At 38.7% G+C, this 19,407-nt stretch overlaps 1 protein-coding gene and 1 long non-coding RNA gene across 2 annotated transcripts in view; one reads left to right on the top strand and one right to left on the bottom strand.

Annotated features, from left to right (window-relative positions):
* The window catches only part of CPQ (carboxypeptidase Q), a 544,933-nt gene that overhangs the window by 451,420 nt on the left and 74,106 nt on the right, over positions 1–19,407 (top strand). Inside the window, exon 7 of the mRNA XM_055286849.2 lies at positions 5,946–6,147. Within this exon, the coding sequence (XP_055142824.1) occupies positions 5,946–6,147 (202 nt within the window). The remainder of the gene's footprint in view (positions 1–5,945; positions 6,148–19,407) is intronic.
* LOC134737128 (uncharacterized) overlaps positions 1–19,407 on the bottom strand; it is a 547,208-nt gene that overhangs the window by 125,790 nt on the left and 402,011 nt on the right. The window lies entirely within an intron of this gene.

Genomic DNA, 19,407 nt, shown 5'->3' on the forward strand with positions numbered 1-19,407 from the left:
ATTTCATTTATTTTTCCACGGTGGTCTCATAGGTTATTTTTTCTAGGTTATGAAAAGATAAAAAACTTTTAAACAAAGAAGCCAAATTTGGAGAGAGAGGAGCTATTATTGAACTTGGGTCTATATTTCTGAAAAATAGCCTAGAATTTTATAAAAGCAAAAAACACAAACATCATCCTTGTGTTTATATTAGGAAGTAAGTATTTTAAAACATGCAATATGTATTTTAAACACTTTTCTTCTTTTGAATCTTGCGTTGCACCCAAAGAATGCTAATGGTTACCAAATTGTTCTTTGGCAGAGTAGCCTGACCCTTAAAAAAAGGAACAGAAGTGTTACAGCATGTGATTGTGCCACAAGACAAAATTATGAAACCTCAACCCTGAGCAGATATTAACTAATCCTATGATCTGACCATAAGAGATTACCTTGGAGCATTCCTCTACATTGCATTACATATATTACATGGTAATGAATGACAGTTTTCATGGCTACTAATAAAGAGCTGCTTCTCTTTAGAGAACAAAGTAGGGGGTTTACAGATAATATCTGAGTTTATCATTGAGCTGCTCAGCCTCCTCTTCTATGTGCCTCAGCTTGTCTCAATCAGTGCTTGTTATCTCAGCAATAAAGCATTCAACCTCTAGAAGCTGGTTTCTTCCTACACCCTATAAACAAGAGGATGAATATCTTGTTACGTGTGCTAAAATGGGTTGGGTGAAATTAGCATTACTCTGCTCCCTGTCACTAGCTATAATCAGCTTTTCAAATATACATTGAGTGTGTCCCCACACATAGCACACTAAGGAATAAGGATGTTTGTGACAACATATTCCTCAGAAGCAGCAGTTCTAACAGGCCAGTGACACAGCTATTCATTCCAGTTTCTTTGTGCAGAGACATTTTCCCAACTCCTTCACCATGTGCTAACAATTAGATAATGACTCCATAAATGTAGAGAAAAAGCAGTGTCATGGACGGTGGGTGGTTTGTTTTCTTAGTTCTTTATTGAAAACATATGGAGATGTTTATATATAAATAGAAAACAATAGAACGCTGCCGTCATGTAAGCAGCAACTAAAAAAGTTCTACACGAATAGCAATCAAACATTTCTATACCTATGCCAGAATTCTGGTTTACTGATATCTACACATCCTGTCTTATTTGGCTTGAAAAGATGTTTTATTATTTTAGGCTTTTTATGTCTATTTAGAATCAAATTGTGGAGCAAGAGATTTTTGTTTTTGTTTTCATTTCTTTTTTGGCTTAAACAAATTACTTTTTTAGCAGGAACAACAACTTCTGTCCAAGTATACCTTGTGTTGTGATCATGAAAAAAAGTTTTTAATCTATACATTTAACTACAGTCTTTGTACTTCTGAATTAAAAGTGAGGACTTGTGGCCTGACAGAAGTGACTTTCAGGAGACCCAGCAGTGGAGAGGTTGAGAGCACTGCTTAGGAGGTGGAAGGAATTCCTCTGAGTTGGAATTCTGGCTGCACGACCTAACTAGCTAGGTAACCATGGGAAAGTTAGACAACCTGACTAAACCTCAGTTACTTCATCTGTCAGATGAGAAATATAAGAGCACTTAAAGAATGATCATGCACACTCATGGGATGAGCTGTAAGACGTTACACATAGTGTCTGGCTCGTAGGAAACATCGCAGAAATGCTGCCTAGCATCGTTGTAATCAGCTAACAGAAGGGCTTATATTGGGACCATCCTTGAAAATCTGAGAAGTGTTGATGCTCAGTGCCAAGAACAGTAACAACAGTAATGCTACTGTTTACCAAGTGCTAGTTATGCCCTAGCCTTTACGATGTACTGTTTTTGACAATTTCATGAGCTGGGTACCATTTTCATCCTCATTACAGCTAAAGATTGCTTGATGTGAGGGTCAAACCCAGTCTGGATCATTCAGAAGCCCACACTCTTGCTTTCTTTGCTAAAATGGCTGCCACATATATAGACTAGGGCACCTTTGAAACCTGTCAACATCCTGTGACATTGCACAATGGCATTCACAAACTGTGAAGTCCCCTGTCCCTAGAACATCTGTTCATTTGTAGTTAAAGAGGACCAGGAAGCACTTAATGAACACATTATTAGAAGCCCTGGTTTTCAATTCATGCAACCACTTTTGCTTTGGTTTAAAGGCCTTTTCTTTAAAGGTGCTTGAAGCTTCATATGGACAGGCTCATTATTCAAGCTTTTGTCCCAACCTACAGATGCAGAAGCCAAGGACCAAGGTAACATGACTTGGGGACAGAAGGAGAGGCCATTCACCCGCCATGGTAGCCCAGTGTATCAGTTGCTGAGTCAGGAATACAACAGACTGAGTCCAGGGCAGTGTCCAACTCACCAGGCTGCTCATTAATGTTGGGTCTAACAGCCAAACTGCTAATTAGCCCCACTTTTTAAAAACTTTTATTTTAAGTTCAGGGGTACATGTGCAGGTTTGTTACATAGGGAAACTTGCGTCATGAGAGTTTGTTGTACAGATTATTTTCTCTCCCAGGTATTAAGCCTAGTACCCATTAGTTATTTTTCCTGATCCTCTCCCTCCTTCCACCATCCACCCTCTGGTAGGTCCCAGTGTGTGTTGTTCCCCTCTATCTGTCCATGTGTTCTCACCATTTAACTCCCACTTATAAGTGAGAACATGTGGTGTTTGGTTTTCCATCTCTGCATTAGTTTGCTAAGGATAATGGCCTCCAGCTCCATCCGTGTCCCTGCAAAAGACATGATCTCATTATTTTTGTGGTTGCATAGTATTCCCTGGTGTATATTACCACATTTCCTTTATCCAGTCTATCATTGATGGGCATTTAGGTTGATTCCATGTCTTTGCTATTGTGAATAGTACTGCAGTGAACATACACATACATGTGTCTTTATAATGATTTCTATTCCCCCTTAACTGGTATATACCCAGTAATGGGCTTGCTGGGTTGAATGGTAATTCTGTCTCTAGGTCTTTGAGGAGTCGCCACACTGCTTTCCACAATGGTTGAACTAATTTGCACTCCCGTCAACATTGTATAAGTGTTCCCTTTTCTTCTCAACCTCACCAGCATGTACTTTTTTAAGTTTTTAATAATAGCCATTCTGACTGGTATGAGATGGTATCTCATTGTGGTTTTGATTTGCATTTCTCTAATCGTCAGTAATATTGAGCTTTTTTTCATATGCTTGTTGGCCGCATGTATGTCTTGAGAAGCCTCTGTTCATGTCCTTTGCCCACTTTTTAATGGGGTTGTTTTTCTCTTGTAAATTTGTTTAAGTTCCTTATAGATGCTGTATATTAGACCTTTGTCAGATGCATAGTTTGCAAAACTTTTCTCCTGTTCTGTAGGTTGTCTGTTTACTCTGTTGATAGTTTCTTTTGCTGTACAGAAACTCTTAATTAGGCTCCATCTGTCAATTTTTGCTTTTGTTGCAATTGCTTTTGGCATCTTTGTCATGAAATCTTCACTAGTTCCTATGTCCAGAATGGTATGCCCAAGTTGTCTTCTGGGTTTTTACAGTTTTGGGCTTCACATTTAAGTCTTTAATCAATCTTTAGTTGATTTTTGTATGGTGTAAAGAAGGGGTCCAGTTTCAACTTCTGCATATGGCTAGTCAGTTATCCTAGCATCCTTTATTAAATGGGGAACCGTTTCCCCATTGCTTTTTTTTTTTTTGTCAGCTTTGTCAAAGATCACATATTTGTAGGTGTTCAGCCTTATTTCTGGGCTCTCTGTTCCATTGGCCTTTGTGTCTATTTTTGTACCAATACCATGCTGTTTTGGTTACTGTAATCCTGTAGTATAATTTGAAGTTGGGTAACGTGATGCCTCCAGCTTCGTTCTTCTTGCTTAGGATTGCCTTGGCTATTTGGGCTATTTTGGGGTTCCATATTAATTTAAAATAGTTTTTTCTACTTCTGTGAAGAATGTCACTGGTAGTTTGACAGGAACAGCATTGAATCTGTAAATTGCTTTGGGCAGTATGGCCATTTTAATGATATTGATTCTTCCTATCACGTAGCTCCAATTTTAACCTACATAGTACATGATTAGAAGCACTTTGCCTGATTTTCTTGTTGGAAGAATGGGATCTTCCTGCAATATGGAAACCCTCACAAACAAGATTGCTCAATTCTGTTTTCATTTGCAAGATATATTGTGAATGTTCTTTTCTCCTTTTTGCAGGAGAGGGAAACAGTTTAGGGTTGTGGGTATGGCAGGGCATACAAGGGAAGAGGCTTAGGACTGCCAAATTACATGTCAACCTGCTGACTTAGCATCAATGTACTAGTTAAATGAGCCCTGAGTGTAAGACATTAATGCAAATATTTTGCATATTGTTAACTCTAATGATGCTACCATAATGCAGTAGCCTCAGCTAAAAGCTGAGGTGGCATTTTTTATTATAAATGCCCTGGGTCTTTCACTGAAAAACACCATGAAGACAAGTCCCTTAGAAGTGAGAGCAGAAATATGAACGGACTTCTGCATTGTTAACCCTCTCATCATTAACAATAACAAAAAATATTGGTGTCCCAGGTCCCTGCATTCAGTACATGCCGGCAACATCTTTCTTTAGAAACTGTCACTGCTCTTGCCCTTATAACTACAATTCACTTCCAGAGCAAAAGGTTAGGCAATCATTGTAAAATGGAATCTGTTTTAGAAAAAAATACTATGCAATCCCCAAATTGTCATGTAAGTGGAAAATCATTCTAAATGCAGAAGAAGTATTGCTTACCCTCCAGTGCCATGCTAGTGATGGTAGTGTGGAGTCTTGGAAAGCAGGGGGTTTCAGAGCCAGCGCTACCATTTGCCAGCTGTATGACATTGAGCAGATCACTTGACCTCTCTGATTGTCAGATCCTTTCCTATAAAACAGCAACATTAATAATACTGCTTTGTCTATTTTATGAGTTGCCAAAGAACACCAAAGGAGATTGCAAATGTGAAAGCTCTCTGGACGCAATGTACAAATGTTATTATTGATTTTTTACTAGGTGAGTAATGAGGAATGAGTAGCAGTGTTTGTCCAAGGATAGCTTGGGAATAAGTCAACCAAGGTGGCAATTGGTAAGTTTTAAAGATGTGGTTGGCTCCTGGGAAACAGATGAGCTGGCAAGTTTGAAGGATCTTAAAGTTGCAAGTTTTAGGGCTGGGTAGCAATTTAACTGTGCAACCTGTCCAGAGCCTATTATATTCTAAATTCGTGCCGTGACAATATTGGCTACATGAAATAACTGTGTGCTTTCTTACCAGACTTTATTTGGAAAGAGTTTATGAACTAGTGGCCTGGCAGCGTTGCCTGGAATTAGAGTGCTGTGGTTTTACACCAGGGAGAGCAGTGTTTCATGCCTTGTTCTATTACCTCCCTCCCTGGAGATTCAACAGATGGAACAACAACAAAATCAGAACCCCAAGACAAACCTGTCAGCTTGATGCCTTTAAGCTTCGGCAGAACTCACAATTAAAATAAGACAGAATATCTATTTAGAGGAAAGAGGTGCAAAGAAATAAGTTCACAGAGCATACCTTCTTTTGTCTGAGCATGGCTAATACTATCTGGAGATCCCTGCCACATAGGAGGAATTGTATACTGGAACACAGTGAACACTTAAGAAAATTAGTTGAAAGAATATTATTGCTAGTAGAAATAACTGAACATCTTTAATATGGGCCTCTATATTTCCCTTCATTATATTTTTTGAATCCTTTCAAGCCAACTCTTGAGTTTGGCAAATCCTAGGCTGAGTAATTGTGCATCTCAGAATGGTTAGATAATATGCAGACCAGACCTTAAGTCAGGCACAGCAACATGTGTTTTGGCACAGCCGTGAGGAGGTAAAGTATTTGGTAATTGTTGTTTGATAGTTCCCAAGGAGAAAGCACAGAAGCAACAGATAAGAACCAAACAATTTTCTCTTGTATTTAGGTAAATATTTCCAACTACAGTCTGGTGATGGAGTCTGACGCAGGAACCTTCTTACCCACTGGGCTGCAATTCACTGGCAGTGAAAAGGCCAGGGCCATCATGGAGGAGGTTATGAGCCTGCTGCAGCCCCTCAATATCACTCAGGTCCTGAGCCATGGAGAAGGGACAGACATCAACTTTTGGATCCAAGCTGGAGTGCCTGGTAAGACCAAAAGATGAAGTTGTGTTCCTTATATATTGCCAACAATTTAAAATAAAATTTCTGTTTTAATAGAGCACAATGAATACTGGTAGGCCAGGTTGTGCATGGAAACCTGAAGCTTTTGTTCAAGGTATAATCTGATGATTTCCAAAACTGGGATAATAGTCCTCACCTTGTATTTGTTTACCCATCTGTATCCCTCCACTCTTTCTAAATTATAAGCTCCTCACTCCCAGAGATTCTGATTTAGTCATTCTGGAATTGGGCCTAAAAATCCATTGTTTTGTTTTGTTTTTTTAAGGAGGTATCTTTGGTGATTATAGCACAAATGATCTCATAACCAAAATTTGAGAAATAGAGTAGAAGGCAAATATTACTACTAATATCCTTCTAGTTCTAGTCCTGTGCTAGAAAAACTTCCCTGATCCAAATAATTCCCTATTAAAACACTGTGGTATCTGAAATTTTACCATTAGAGATGGATTCCTTGATGGTGGGGTACTTCCTTTTAATCATGTTTTACCTTAATGCAAAGACTCCTGTGCAAGAGGTTGAGCATAAACTAATTTACCCTGGGCAGTGATTTATTATGTGAATATCCTGAAGAGAAGTCCTAAGTCCCTGGGGTCAGAGATGAAATTATGAAATGGGAGCGGACATGAGGAGGTTACTTACAGGAATACAAGCTGGAACAGCTGGAACAGTCTTTTTTATTTTTTTTTATTTTTTTTTTTAGACAGGGTCTCACTCTGTCGCCTGGGCTGGAGTGCAGTGATGTGATCACAGCTCACTGTAACCTCCACCTCCTGGCCTTAAGCAATCTTCCTGTCTCAGCCTCCCGAGTAGCTGGGACTATGAGTGCGCATCACCATGCCTGGCTAAGTTTTGTATTTTTTATAGAGACAGAGTTTTGCCATGTTGCCCAGGCTGGTCTCCAACTCCTGGGCTCAAGTGATCTGCCTGCCTTGGCTTCCCAAAATGCTGGGATTACAGGCATGAGCTACCTTGCCTGCACTCTAGAACAGTCTTAAAGATGACCAATTTATACTACTTCACAAAGTTACCTAAGCCTGGCCATTGAAAAAGTTTACTGATATTAAGTGTTTGTGACCCGAGGTTGCTTCCTCAACACCATTATATCCATAATCCAAAAAAGTTAAAGGATCTATCTGCAAATTATTCTGTATTTGTACTATACAAATAGGAAGCCTAACCTTTGAACAGTTTTAACATTGCTGTATTCAGAACTATTTCTGTGGCTACAAACATTTCAGAGGTACTAAAACAGTGTCTTTGGACCTACTTCACTCCAGATTTTTTTTTTCCAGGCTGCAAAGTAGATTTTACCAGTAGTTACATACTACATAGATTGAAGATTTTTAAAAAGCTTATTCTTGCAATACTGCAGATTTTTAAGGCATATTTTAAGTTTTAAGGTTTATAATAATCTTTCATAACTAAAAATAAAAGGAGCTTTTCTTTATTCTAATACAAACACCAAAATTCTTTTCCTTTGTTCTTTGTTCTGTGTATATGTTAACATATTTTGAAATTTCTGAAAGCAACATTTCCATTTACAATGCTGTACTTCTCCGGACAGATCCAATACTGTCTACATACATGTCATTGATAAACATGATCTAAGTGTAGGGGAGAGAGTCTGCCCTTTAAGTTATATAGAATCATTTGTATGAAATTCTAGATTTTTCCTGGGTCTGAAATATTTCCACAGGAACATCTTAAAAATTGAGAAACCCTGAATAAGCTGCTATGTGGTAGCTGTGAGGAAAAGACTGGTAGACTGTGGGTGAATGAGAGTGCAGACTGGGGGTGGTTCAAGGTGAGGTAAGGAGCTGAAACCTAAGACAGAATTGGGAACAAAAACTTGTCCCTCCCCATCCCAGCTATTTCTTATTTTGTTGTGTTTGATCATTGAGACTTGGCTCTAGCTTTATTCCTTCACATGTACATGTTGTATAAGAATGGTTCTGTTTGGAGTGATCAGGTTAATTTGATTCTTTTCACCTAAAATAAGAAAGCGTTTTCTGTCTTTGCCATGGTAAGGTGAGGTCAGATTTGATTTCTACCTAATAGAATGGAGTGGGGAGACTGAGCCCATTATGGTTGCATAAGAATTAATAAGAGGCCGGGTGCAGTGGCTCATGCCTGTAATCCCAGCACTTTGGGAGGCCGAGGTGGGTAAATCACTTGAGGTCAGGGGTTCGAGACCAGCCTGACCAACATGGTGAAACCCCAGCTCTACTAAAAAAATACAAAGTTAGCCGGATGTGGTGGTGCAAGCCTGTAATCTCAGCTAACTGGGAGGCTGAGGCAGGGGAATTGCTTGAACCCAGGAGGCAGCGGTTGCCGTGAGCTGAGATCATGCCACTGCACTCCAGCCTGGGCAACAAGAGTGAAACTCCATCTCAAAACAAACAAACAAACAAAAAAGAATAAGAGTTAAAATGTATTGAACTCCTAATATGTAGGAAGTACCTAGGCTTTTTGCAGACACTGTTTTATCCATACAACCATCCTATGAAGGAGGTACAATTATCATTATCCCTATTTTGCAGATGAAGAAACAGACTCATAAGGGTTAAATGACTTGCCCAAGACTATACTGCCCTTAGGGCAGGAGTCACCCTGAAAACAGGCCATTTTGGCTTCAAGGCTGGTGGCCCTTTTCTCACAATATGCAACAACGCTGAGGAGTCTGGAATGCTGAGAAGTCTCCAAATCTCTGGCAGTGTCTAAAATGTTTATCTTACTCAGCTCTTGCTTATGCAAAGGATTTCAGTCCATTCCTGCTCCACAGTGATTTACCCCTGGGAGAAAGGAGTTTGTTATTGTAAATAACTACTTACATCTTCTCACATTCTTTGTTCTACTCCCTTCTTTACCTCTGAAAGATCAGAAAGGTTTACATAAAGTCAGTAGCTCATTTAGATGACTATAAATGTTTCCTGGAATTCTGTTTTATTTCCTTTAGAGCATTATAAGACAGAACCAAATTACTGCTGTCTTCCTTTTATTACTTTTGAGTTATCCTTTGATATTTCAAATTTGGGCTATTCCTGGAAGAAACAATGGTACTGCTTATAATTCTTGTCACCTATTGAAAATTTCAGGAACCTCACTGCGCGCAGTGGCTTACCCCTGTAATCCCAGCACTTTGGGAGGCTGCAAGGTGGGAGAATTGCTTGAGGCCAGGAGTTTAAGACCAGCCTGGGCAACACAGCGAGACCCCCATCTGTCTCTAAAAAAAAAAAGAAAGAAAAGGATGAAGAACCATACTTGGGTTCTTCATCTTTTTTCTAAAAGATGAGGATAAATTTGTCTGAAAAAGAAAAAAAAAGTAAAAATATATCAGTTGTGTACCCTATATTTGTGAAGGCCTGATAAATTATAGCTTAAAGCTAAGGGTAGGATTCTAAATACTAATTAAGTTATCATTTAAATAATTCTCATCTAACTTCTAAAAAATTAATGATAAATAATATTTCTAAACTCCATCCTTTTTTCTTTCTTTTTTTCTTTCATTGATTCAATAAACATTTATTGAGTCCCTACCATGTTCTAGGCCTATTAAATTTCTATAATTTGGGGTGACTGTGTGATGACTAGGCCCCAATGTTCCATGTATACTATTTACCAAAATACTGATAGAATTAAGTATCTATCACACAGATAGAATTAAAATTCAACATTGCTTTCATTAATTATAGAAGACAAAAGGATCAATTTATAATACGGCCATCTTTGGGAGAGAAAAGATGATATCCTTTACCCATCTAGATGATATCTATAATGGACAGAATAACTGTCAACATAAATACAAGGCTTTGGAGAAAAAAGATTTTCTTAAAAAGCATCTTGGATGTACTTTCCACATAAACTCTTTGTTCTAGATCTTCAGATTCCAGCCTTCTCCCATGTACACCTCCTTCCATATTCCTATTCTTTCCCTCTAAATCCTCAATGCTCTTTACGGCTCATTCTGTATTCATTGGTGTTCATGAATCCTTCCTGAGTCCGTAGTGCTCTACTGCTTTTCCAAATTTCTAACGCGCTTCAAGTCTTTGTCCCACAACCTGGCGTGTGAATTACAAACTACGATATTGTTCTTGGAACACTAGGGGTTTATGTGCATCCTGCTGCCTGTATGCAGTGATCAGTTCTTTGAGGTTAAGGTCAATAATTTCTCATTCTTTGCCTATTCCATAGCTGTCAGTTTAATTTTGGGAGACATTTAAATTCTTATAAATCTGACTTAGCAGAAACAAAAACACTGAAATAATTATTGTCTAGACAAGCTTTTAGATACTTCAGTTTAAGAATGTGAAGAAAATAAAGGATACTAAGAGCCAAAAACATATAAAAAATATTGGGAGAATGATATAAATTGGGAAGCCTAGAGGAATAAGGATTATTTCTCTTAAAGGAGCAAAGACTAAGAGAAGACATATCTTTGAATACTTTAGTGATTCTCACACATAAAATGGTGAACTGCTATTCCCTGACAATTTGAAAGACAATACAAGAAATGACTTAAAGTGACCTAAGAGGGATTTAAGCTAGTCTCTATTCACTCCAGATAATAGAGAGGCTTTAAATCTCAAGTTTTTGCCTGATTCTCCAATTATGAGCTCCAGGTTAGGATGAAAGGAGTCTATTTCATTCTGAGTATGTCACCAATGAGGTATAATCCATGGTTCTTAGATGTCCCTAAGTGCATCCTTCCTGAATATATTTCCTCTTTAGAAACTCTTTCACAAAATATGCATTGGTGAAAAAAAAATTAAATAGCCTCTTACTGTGACCTGAGAGAATGAACCCACTCTTACTCTGTATCTGCCAAGAAGAGTTTACTCCTCTGCTTCAGAATCTGAAATTCAACTTTTTGTTGTTGTTGTTTTTAGTGTGGTGGCTTGTGGTAGACGGTACATTGGAAGGAGTTAGAGGACTTGAGTGTGTATTCTGACTTCAAAACTTCTAACTATATAGGCAAACGATGTAATTTTTCTAAGCCTCATTTATTTGTTATTAAGCATCCTCATTAATCAACTATTGTATGGTACTGGAGAATCAGTAGTAAAAAAAGACAGATAAGATCCATACTCTCACAGACAACACAGACTGGTAATGAGACTTGGTTATTTCATCTGCAAAATAGGTCTGGTAACCTATGAGTCATTATTTCTACCAGGACTCCACTTGTGTTCTCCTCCTCCTCTGTCCCCTATGTCATTAGCAGGCAGCATCATCCAGAAACCTCAAAAGCACCCAGGACATAAAGCCAAACGTCTACAGGTCCTGTTTACTCCAAATCCCTCCTATTTCTTAAACCCATTCCCTCCTCTCCACCCCACAGACCTTGTCTCACCAAAACTCACTGATTCCTACAGCAGCCTCCTAGTAATATCCCAACCTGTGTTTTTAATCTTCTTTCACCTAATTGACTCACTGCTTCTAGAATGAACTTTCTGAAGTGAAAATCAGTATATCAACCTGGATGCTTTTGGCTGCAAAATAAAACAGAAGACCCAGTCAGAATGGCAGTAAGGGGATGATGTTTTTAAATTCGCTTAAAAAGAACTTTGCAGCAGGTGTTACAGAGTGCATAATTTGGCCATTCAACCACTTCAGGGACGTTGGTTCTTTACCTCTTTCCATGTTGCCATTCTCAGCATGTAGACGTTTGTCAGGCCTGTCCCTTTGTGGTCCCAGGATGGCTGCAGTTGCTCTAAGCAGCACATTCTCATACATTGTGCAGTAGTGGAAGAGAGAATGTCTGTAACAGATATCCCTTTCGAAGAGTGAGGAAATGTTTTCTAGAAGCCCTAAAACAAGTTTCTTAAACTCCATATTATTGGCCAAAATTGTGACATATGTCTGTGGCTAAATCATGCAGTGGCGATAGAGTGGAATTACCTAGATTGGCTTATACTGATCAAATTTTACTTCCTAGGCATAGGGTGGGGCCCAGTATTCACTGAAAAACAACTTCCTGAGAAGCTTTTGAGAAAAACTGGGATTCTTTAGGGAAAAGATGATGATATCTATTGGGTAAATAATTAAAAGTAGCTGCAATATCTGATCATCCCTGCTCCTTGCTTCCAATCCTCCAGCGTCTCCCTGCTGTCTCCAGAGTATGTATGAATAAAGCATTCACCAAGTATGGCATTCAAGGTCCCAAATCTCAGAAATCACCGCTAAATAACTTACTCATGTAGCCAAACACCACCTGTTCCTCAATAACTTATGGAAACAAACAAATGAAAATGGTAATTAAAAAAAAAGAAATCAAGGGCATCCAAATCGGTAAAGAGGAAGTCAATCTGTCGCTGTTTGCTGATGATATGACCGTATACCTAGAAAACCCTAAAGACTCCTCCACTCCTTTCTATCCATCTCTTAGTCATACAAGTCTAATTGAAGTTCCAGGCACACCCTGCTGCTCTCATACTTCCTTGCCACTGGACCTGCCCTATTCTGTCTTTTTCACCAGTTAATTTCTGCTCACTCATGATGCAGCTCCTTGTTCTCTTCCTTCTCAAACCTTTTGCAATCTGCTACAGTCTGAGTAAATGTCCCCTGGGTATACTACTACAATGCCCTGTGTTCACCTCTCCTCTTAGTACTTATCTTGTTCTCATAATTGTGATCAATTGTGAATTCCTCAGAATTCTCAGTGCCTACAAGTGCCTGGCCCTCGACAAAATGTCCATGACTCAAATGCTGAATAAGCAGGATCCATATTTGTAGGAAGAGTAAGATAATGCCAATGAGGTTTATTAACTATAATGCAAGACGCAACTGTAAGTTATGATTACTTTAGTAATAACATCACTCATTAAGCTGTCCTCTTTCATTGCATATTGTGTTGTTTTAAAAATCATATTTTAGTTTATGTCATCTTTTCTATAATAGTTCAGACTCCACGTTGAAGTACCAAATACACAGATTACTCAGAATTTCACGTATTTTCCATCTTGCTTATTTCTGCCCAATACCTCATGTGGCATTAAGCAGAACTAAATTAAAACTTTCCATTTCTACATTTGCAAAGGCCTTTCCTCTAAAATGTTCTAAGAAAGGAGACATCAGGACACAGTAGGAATGGTACTGTAAAGTAAATTGAAGGTTCAGCCTCTGGACCCAGGACTCCTGCGTTTTCCAATCACCAGATGGCATAGTGTAGCCCAGCAGTTCTATGTCCCCTGTTGTCCCTAATTAAAGGGTGCCTCCCTTATGGTGAAAACACTCTGTGCAGTGATGTTTGAAGGGATTGATGCTCCATGGTAAGGCAGACTTCGCCCTACTGGGAACATGAAAAGGAACCTCTCTGATTTGTGGCTGTAACCCTCAAGCCCTCATTTAAATAGCCAGGGCAGTTTCATTTAATCAACAAGCATGTGTTGAGTGCCTGCTGTAAACCAAACGCTGTTTAGACACTGAGGATAGAGGATGAAAAAGACTCACCAGGTCTCTGCTCTTGTGGCGTTTACATTGTGATGGAGGGGTGGGACATTGGGAAGATACAGACTATAACAAAGAAATAGATTAAGAATAGAGAAAAACAGTAGACATTGATAAAGGCTATACAGAGAATTACAGTAGGTGGTTACCTCTTACCTCTTTAATTCAGATGAGTCAGAGCTCTTGCTATTCACTGACTGCTATTTGCTTGACAGCTATGTATGACATCCTCATCAATATTGCATTCCTGAAAATTGTTCATCAGAACAGCTTATAAGCTTCTGCTCTTCCCTCTTGCAGTAGATCTGCTTCAGCTCAAACAGAAACCACTGGGTATCTTGCCCACAGCAGACCTGGCTCATGCCTTCTAGGATAATTACCAAGTAGGAGAAGAGCAAATTGTTATACCATTGGGCAGTTAGTCATGCACTGCTTTATGAAGTCTCTTCTATTGTTGCCTTGAACTGTTTTTTAAAGCACACACTTTAAAGTTAATATACTTCGTACTTTATCTCCTTAACCGGATTGAGGATGAAGAGACTATTTTCTTCTTGTTTATATACCCACGACACCCATTATTACTTGGCACATAAAATGTACCAGTAAATATTTACTGATTAGATGTATTGATTTAAAGATGAAAATAAGCTAAGGAACAATAAAAGGAAGTTTTTGGTATAGTACCAAGATAAATAACACATGCAGAATAACTGCAGGGACACACAGGTCAGAAGACAGGAAAGACCTGGAAGAGAGGAGCTTGAGCTGGACATTAAAAGATATGTAGTATAAGAATGGACAGGCCAGGCACGGTGGCCCATGTCTGTAATCCCAGGACTTTGGGAGGCCAAGGCAGGCAGATCACCTGAGGTCAGGAGTTCAAGACCAGCCTGACCAACATGGTGAAACCGCCTCTCTACTAAAAATACAAAATTAGCCAGATGTAGTGGTGGGTGCCTGTAATCTTAGCTACTCAGGAGGCTGAGGCAGGAGAATAGCTTGAATCCGGGAGGCAGAGGTTGCAGTGAGCCAAGATTGTGCCACTGCACTACAGCCTGGGCAACAAGAGTGAGACTCTGTCTCAAAAAAAAAGAATGGACAGAAGAGGGTAGAGAAGGACATTCCTGATGAGATAATAATATGAAAAAGACAGGTGTCCCTGTGGGGCCGGAAAGGAAAGTGACACCAGTTTCCTAATTCATCTTGCAGGGCAGTGGGCAATGAGAATAGGTGACTACCTCTGGGCCAGATGAAAGAGTCATAAATGTCAGGTGAAAACTCTCATAGCTGATGCGAAGTTACTGGAACGCTTTATACGGAGAGGGATTAATAAAAGCAGTGTTTTAGGATGTAAATCCCTAAAGCTCGTGCATGCCTGGAGCATCCAGGTCACACTCAAGTAGAAGGCTCAAAGTGAGAACACTTAAAGGGAACCCAGGAGCTTGAGGAAGTAGCAAAGCGTTCAAAACAATTGCTTTAGAAAATCAGATAATGACATTATGATGTTGCTCCATTGTGTGTACTATAATGACCCATAAAACACTATTACTTAAGTCTCTGTACCATTTTCCGTGCCTTCTAATGACATAGCCTAGAAACGTTTTCCTTCTCTCTCTTCCCCTTTTAGGGTCTCAAGATTAGCTCTTCTGAGTTCCCCTTCTTATTCATTGGATTTTCCATCAGTTTCACAAGTTCTCTAATTTATTTCTTATGTTACACTTTGATCAATGGGTAGCTGTAGTGTATATAAATTATGGAGGATACAAAAATGAGATATGGCCCCTTCTCTCCTGGAGCTCACAATTGAAAACTGATTTTGGTTAGCTTAACAATCATGAAGATAAGAATAAAGACTTCATCATAGAAAATTAAATAAAGCTACATTAAAATTTCTAGGAAAAATATCTAAAATTACTTGAAAGCCAGTGGAGTATAAGGAAGAAGGATTTCAAAATATGTTTTCTCCTTGTCAGCCATGTGAGATTTTTCTCTCTCTGCTTTAAATAATTAGGGAATGTAGAATTTATTTTGACTTGTTTTAATATATCAAGTGATTTTAAAGTGTGATTTTTTTAAATGCTATTACTGAAACTTTCAAACGTATACAAAACTAAAATAATATAATGAACCCCCATGCACCCACCATTCAGCTTAAGGAGTTTTTCACTCATGGTCAGTTCTATTTCAGCTACACCCAGTTTATTTTGAAGCAGATCTCCAAAATCACGTCATTTCATTTATAAATATTTTAATTTGTATTTCTAAAAGGTAAGGACTCGGTTTTATTTGTTTTTGTTTGTTTGTTTGTTTTTTGTTTTTTGAGATGGAGCCTTGCTCTGTTGCCCAGGCTGGAGTGCAGTAGCACGATCTCGGCTCACTGCAACCTCTGCCTCCCAGGTTCAAGTGATCCTCCTGCCTCAGCCTCCTGAGTACGTGGGATTACAGGCGCGCACCACCATGCCAGGCTAATTTTTGTAATTTTAGTAGAGATGGGGTTTTACCATGTTGGTCAGGCTGGTCTTGAACTCCTGACCTCGTGATCCTCCTGCCTCAGCCTCCCAAATTGCTGGGATTACAGTCATGAGCCACTGAGCCCTGCCAAGGACTCATTTTTATTTATATAACTACAATACTATTATTCTACCTAAAATATTTTACAGTGATTTCTTAATATCATATCCAATATATGGCCAGTTTTCAAATATTCCCAATTGTCTTCATACTTCTTTAAAAATAGTTTTCTAATGTAAACCAGGATTCCAATAAGGTTCAAACAATGCAGTTGGCTGATATATCCCAAGTTTCTTGTAATCCATAGGTTCTACTTCCATCTTTTTTCTTCTTACCACTTATGTGTTACAGATGCCAAGTATTTGTCCTGACTCCATTTCCACGGCATCATTTGTCATTTTCCCCATCCCTTGTATTTCCTGTGGATTGAGTTAAATCTAGAGGCTTGATTTTTTTTAGCGGGGGAGAGGGAGTTTGATTTTTTTTAGTGGGGGAGAGGGAGTGGGCTAAAATGCTTTCTAGATGTTGCTGCTTGTTTTCATAGGAATAATGTCTAATTATCTTTTTTTTGACATTAGCAGCCTAGATACATTTGAAGTTGACCCTTGAACAACAGGGAGTTTAGGGGTGCTGAGCCCTGCACACAAAAATCAGCATATAACTTTTGGCTCCCCAAAAACTTAACTACTAACAGGCTACTGTTGATCAGAAGCCTTTATGATAACACAGTCAATTAACACATATTTTGTAAATATATTATGTACTGTATTCTTATAATAAAGTAAGCTAGAGAAGAGAAAACTGTTAAGAAAAGCATAAGGAAGAGATACATTTATAGTACCGTACTCTATTTGTCAATACCATCTGTTTACAAGACGAATTTTCTGAAATGGCAACCACGGTGGCACACCTCAATCTGTGGTACATATCAAGCAATTCAACTTTTTCTTGCAAAGTCACTTTTCTCTGCTTCTTGGGAGCACTTCCAACATCACTAGTTGCACATTGCATGAGTCCTATGGTGTTAGTCAAGGTCTACAATATTACACTAAATGTGATGAAAAGTATGTGAGAGCTATGAGACATCACTTTTTGCTGTGATATGCAATTTACTGGCGAGATGAACTGCTCACATAGAGGTGCTTAGCATCCGCAGCATTTTTACCAGATACTGGCAACACTTGAGCTCACCACAATAGCAACAGGAGGTAGCTATGAAATTACTACAGTAGTACAGTATGTACTACAGATAATGTTCTGCAGTTATGATTTAATACTACATCTTTACATTTGTTTACGTTTCTCTCATCTGCAAAGGGAGCCATGTACAATCTGTGTTTATGTGCATATGTTTTGACAAATTTTAACTTTTTATAATAGATCTGTGTATACTTTATGGTAGTAAATGCTAAAATAAACTAGCATCCACATATATTTATGCATTCATAACATACCTAACTTTTTCTTAATTATTTTGATATTTCCAGACTATGTGGTTCATTGTAGAATTTTTTTAAATTGTCACAGATCTCCAAAAAATTTGTGGAAAAAAATATTTGAAAAAGTGGATCCACACAGTTCAAACTCATGTTGTTCAAGGGCCAACTAGATTTAATTTCAGTATATTCTGAATGGTACAGTCTAATAATATAATTCCTTCTTTATTAATTTAAATAAATCTATGCAAACAGAACTTTCCCCTTATCAGCTGTTCAGTTACTCTGAGATACTTTTGTATAAGAAGGTAGGATAAATGCCTCATTCTTTCTCTTTATTTACCTATTTTTAAACCAATCAGTTTGTTTACTAGTATCACCCAAAGACGATTGATTTATTTTTTGTGTCATTATTAACTGATGAATTTAAAAATATTTGATGTGTTTCATTCCATTGTAGTAGCTATTTTATTGATGCTCAAATTGTCCCATCTTTGGCCAATTGAAACCTCTTTAAACTGGTTCTGAGTCCTTTTGACATGACCCTCATAGTTGTTGATATCATCCTGGCTTTCTGATAGGACAAATTGTTTCAGGCCATCTTGTACATGTCCTGCCCTAGATCTGAAATCAGCTGTCTCTTCAAAGAATCCAATTTATTTTCCTAGGTCATAGTATTTAGAGGCCACAGTCTGAGCAGTAAGTGTGTGTGTTGCTACTGGATTGTTCATCGTTTCTAGGTCTTTTCAGCAGACAGGACTAGGAAACACTTTTTTTTTTCTCCAACAAGAAATTATATTACTAATTATATGATATTTCCAATTTAAGTTCAGCACTATAAAATTGCACTTTACCTCACTGATGTTACATCTGCATTTTCTTTTTCCCCTGCCTACAATCCTGGCTCTCAGTGGAACAACATAATCACTCATTTGCTTTATCCCACAATACACACCCAGTAGTCTCAGAAAAACAGTATCAACACGATCACCAACAGTATAACTATTGAAAAGAGTTTTCTGTAGTTCTTTTTGTTTTTAGTATGTATATTCTACTAGAGATGTACAAATTTCTGTTAACCTATGATGCATATTACTCTCAATATGATATCATTTCCATTTCTCTCTCTCTCCCTCTCTCCCTCTCTCCTTTTTTAGAGATGGGATCTCACCCAGGCTGGAGTGCAAAAGTACATTCATAGTTCACTGCAACCTCAAACTCCTATGCTCAAGCAATCTTCCCACCTCAGCCTCCCGAGTAGCTAGGACTACAGGCTGGCGCCATCGTGCCCAGCTGATTTTTTTTTTTTTTTTTTGAGACGGAGTCTCGCTCTGTCGCCCAGGCTGGAGTGCAGTGGCGCTATCTCGGCTCACTGCAAGCTCCGCCTCCCAGGTTCATGCCATTCTCCTGCCTCAGCCTCTCCGAGTAGCTGGGACTACAGGCGCCCGCCACCACGCCCGGCTAATTTTTTGTTTTTTTAGTAGAGACGGGGTTTCACTGTGGTCTCGAGCTCCTGACCTTGTGATCCGCCCGCCTCGGCCTCCCAAAGTGCTGGGATTACAAGCGTGAGCCACCGCGCCCGGCCAGCTAATGTTTTTTAAATTTTTATTTTTAGAGATGAGGTCTCACTATGTTGCTTAGGCTGGTCTTGAATTCCTGGGCTCAAGCAGTCCTCCCACCTCGGCTGCCCAAAGTGCTGAGATTATAGGCAGGAGCCACTGCACCTGGCCATTTTTCTTATTTTTGTTTTAAAACTTCCACCGTTGATTTCTAAAATGTTTAAATGCTTATTTTCTAATTTTTCTTTATAATGTGGGAAAGGGATTATGAG

The sequence above is a fragment of the Symphalangus syndactylus genome, chromosome 7, assembly GCF_028878055.3.
Source record: "Symphalangus syndactylus isolate Jambi chromosome 7, NHGRI_mSymSyn1-v2.1_pri, whole genome shotgun sequence".
In the NCBI taxonomy this organism is placed as follows: Eukaryota; Metazoa; Chordata; class Mammalia; order Primates; family Hylobatidae; genus Symphalangus; species Symphalangus syndactylus.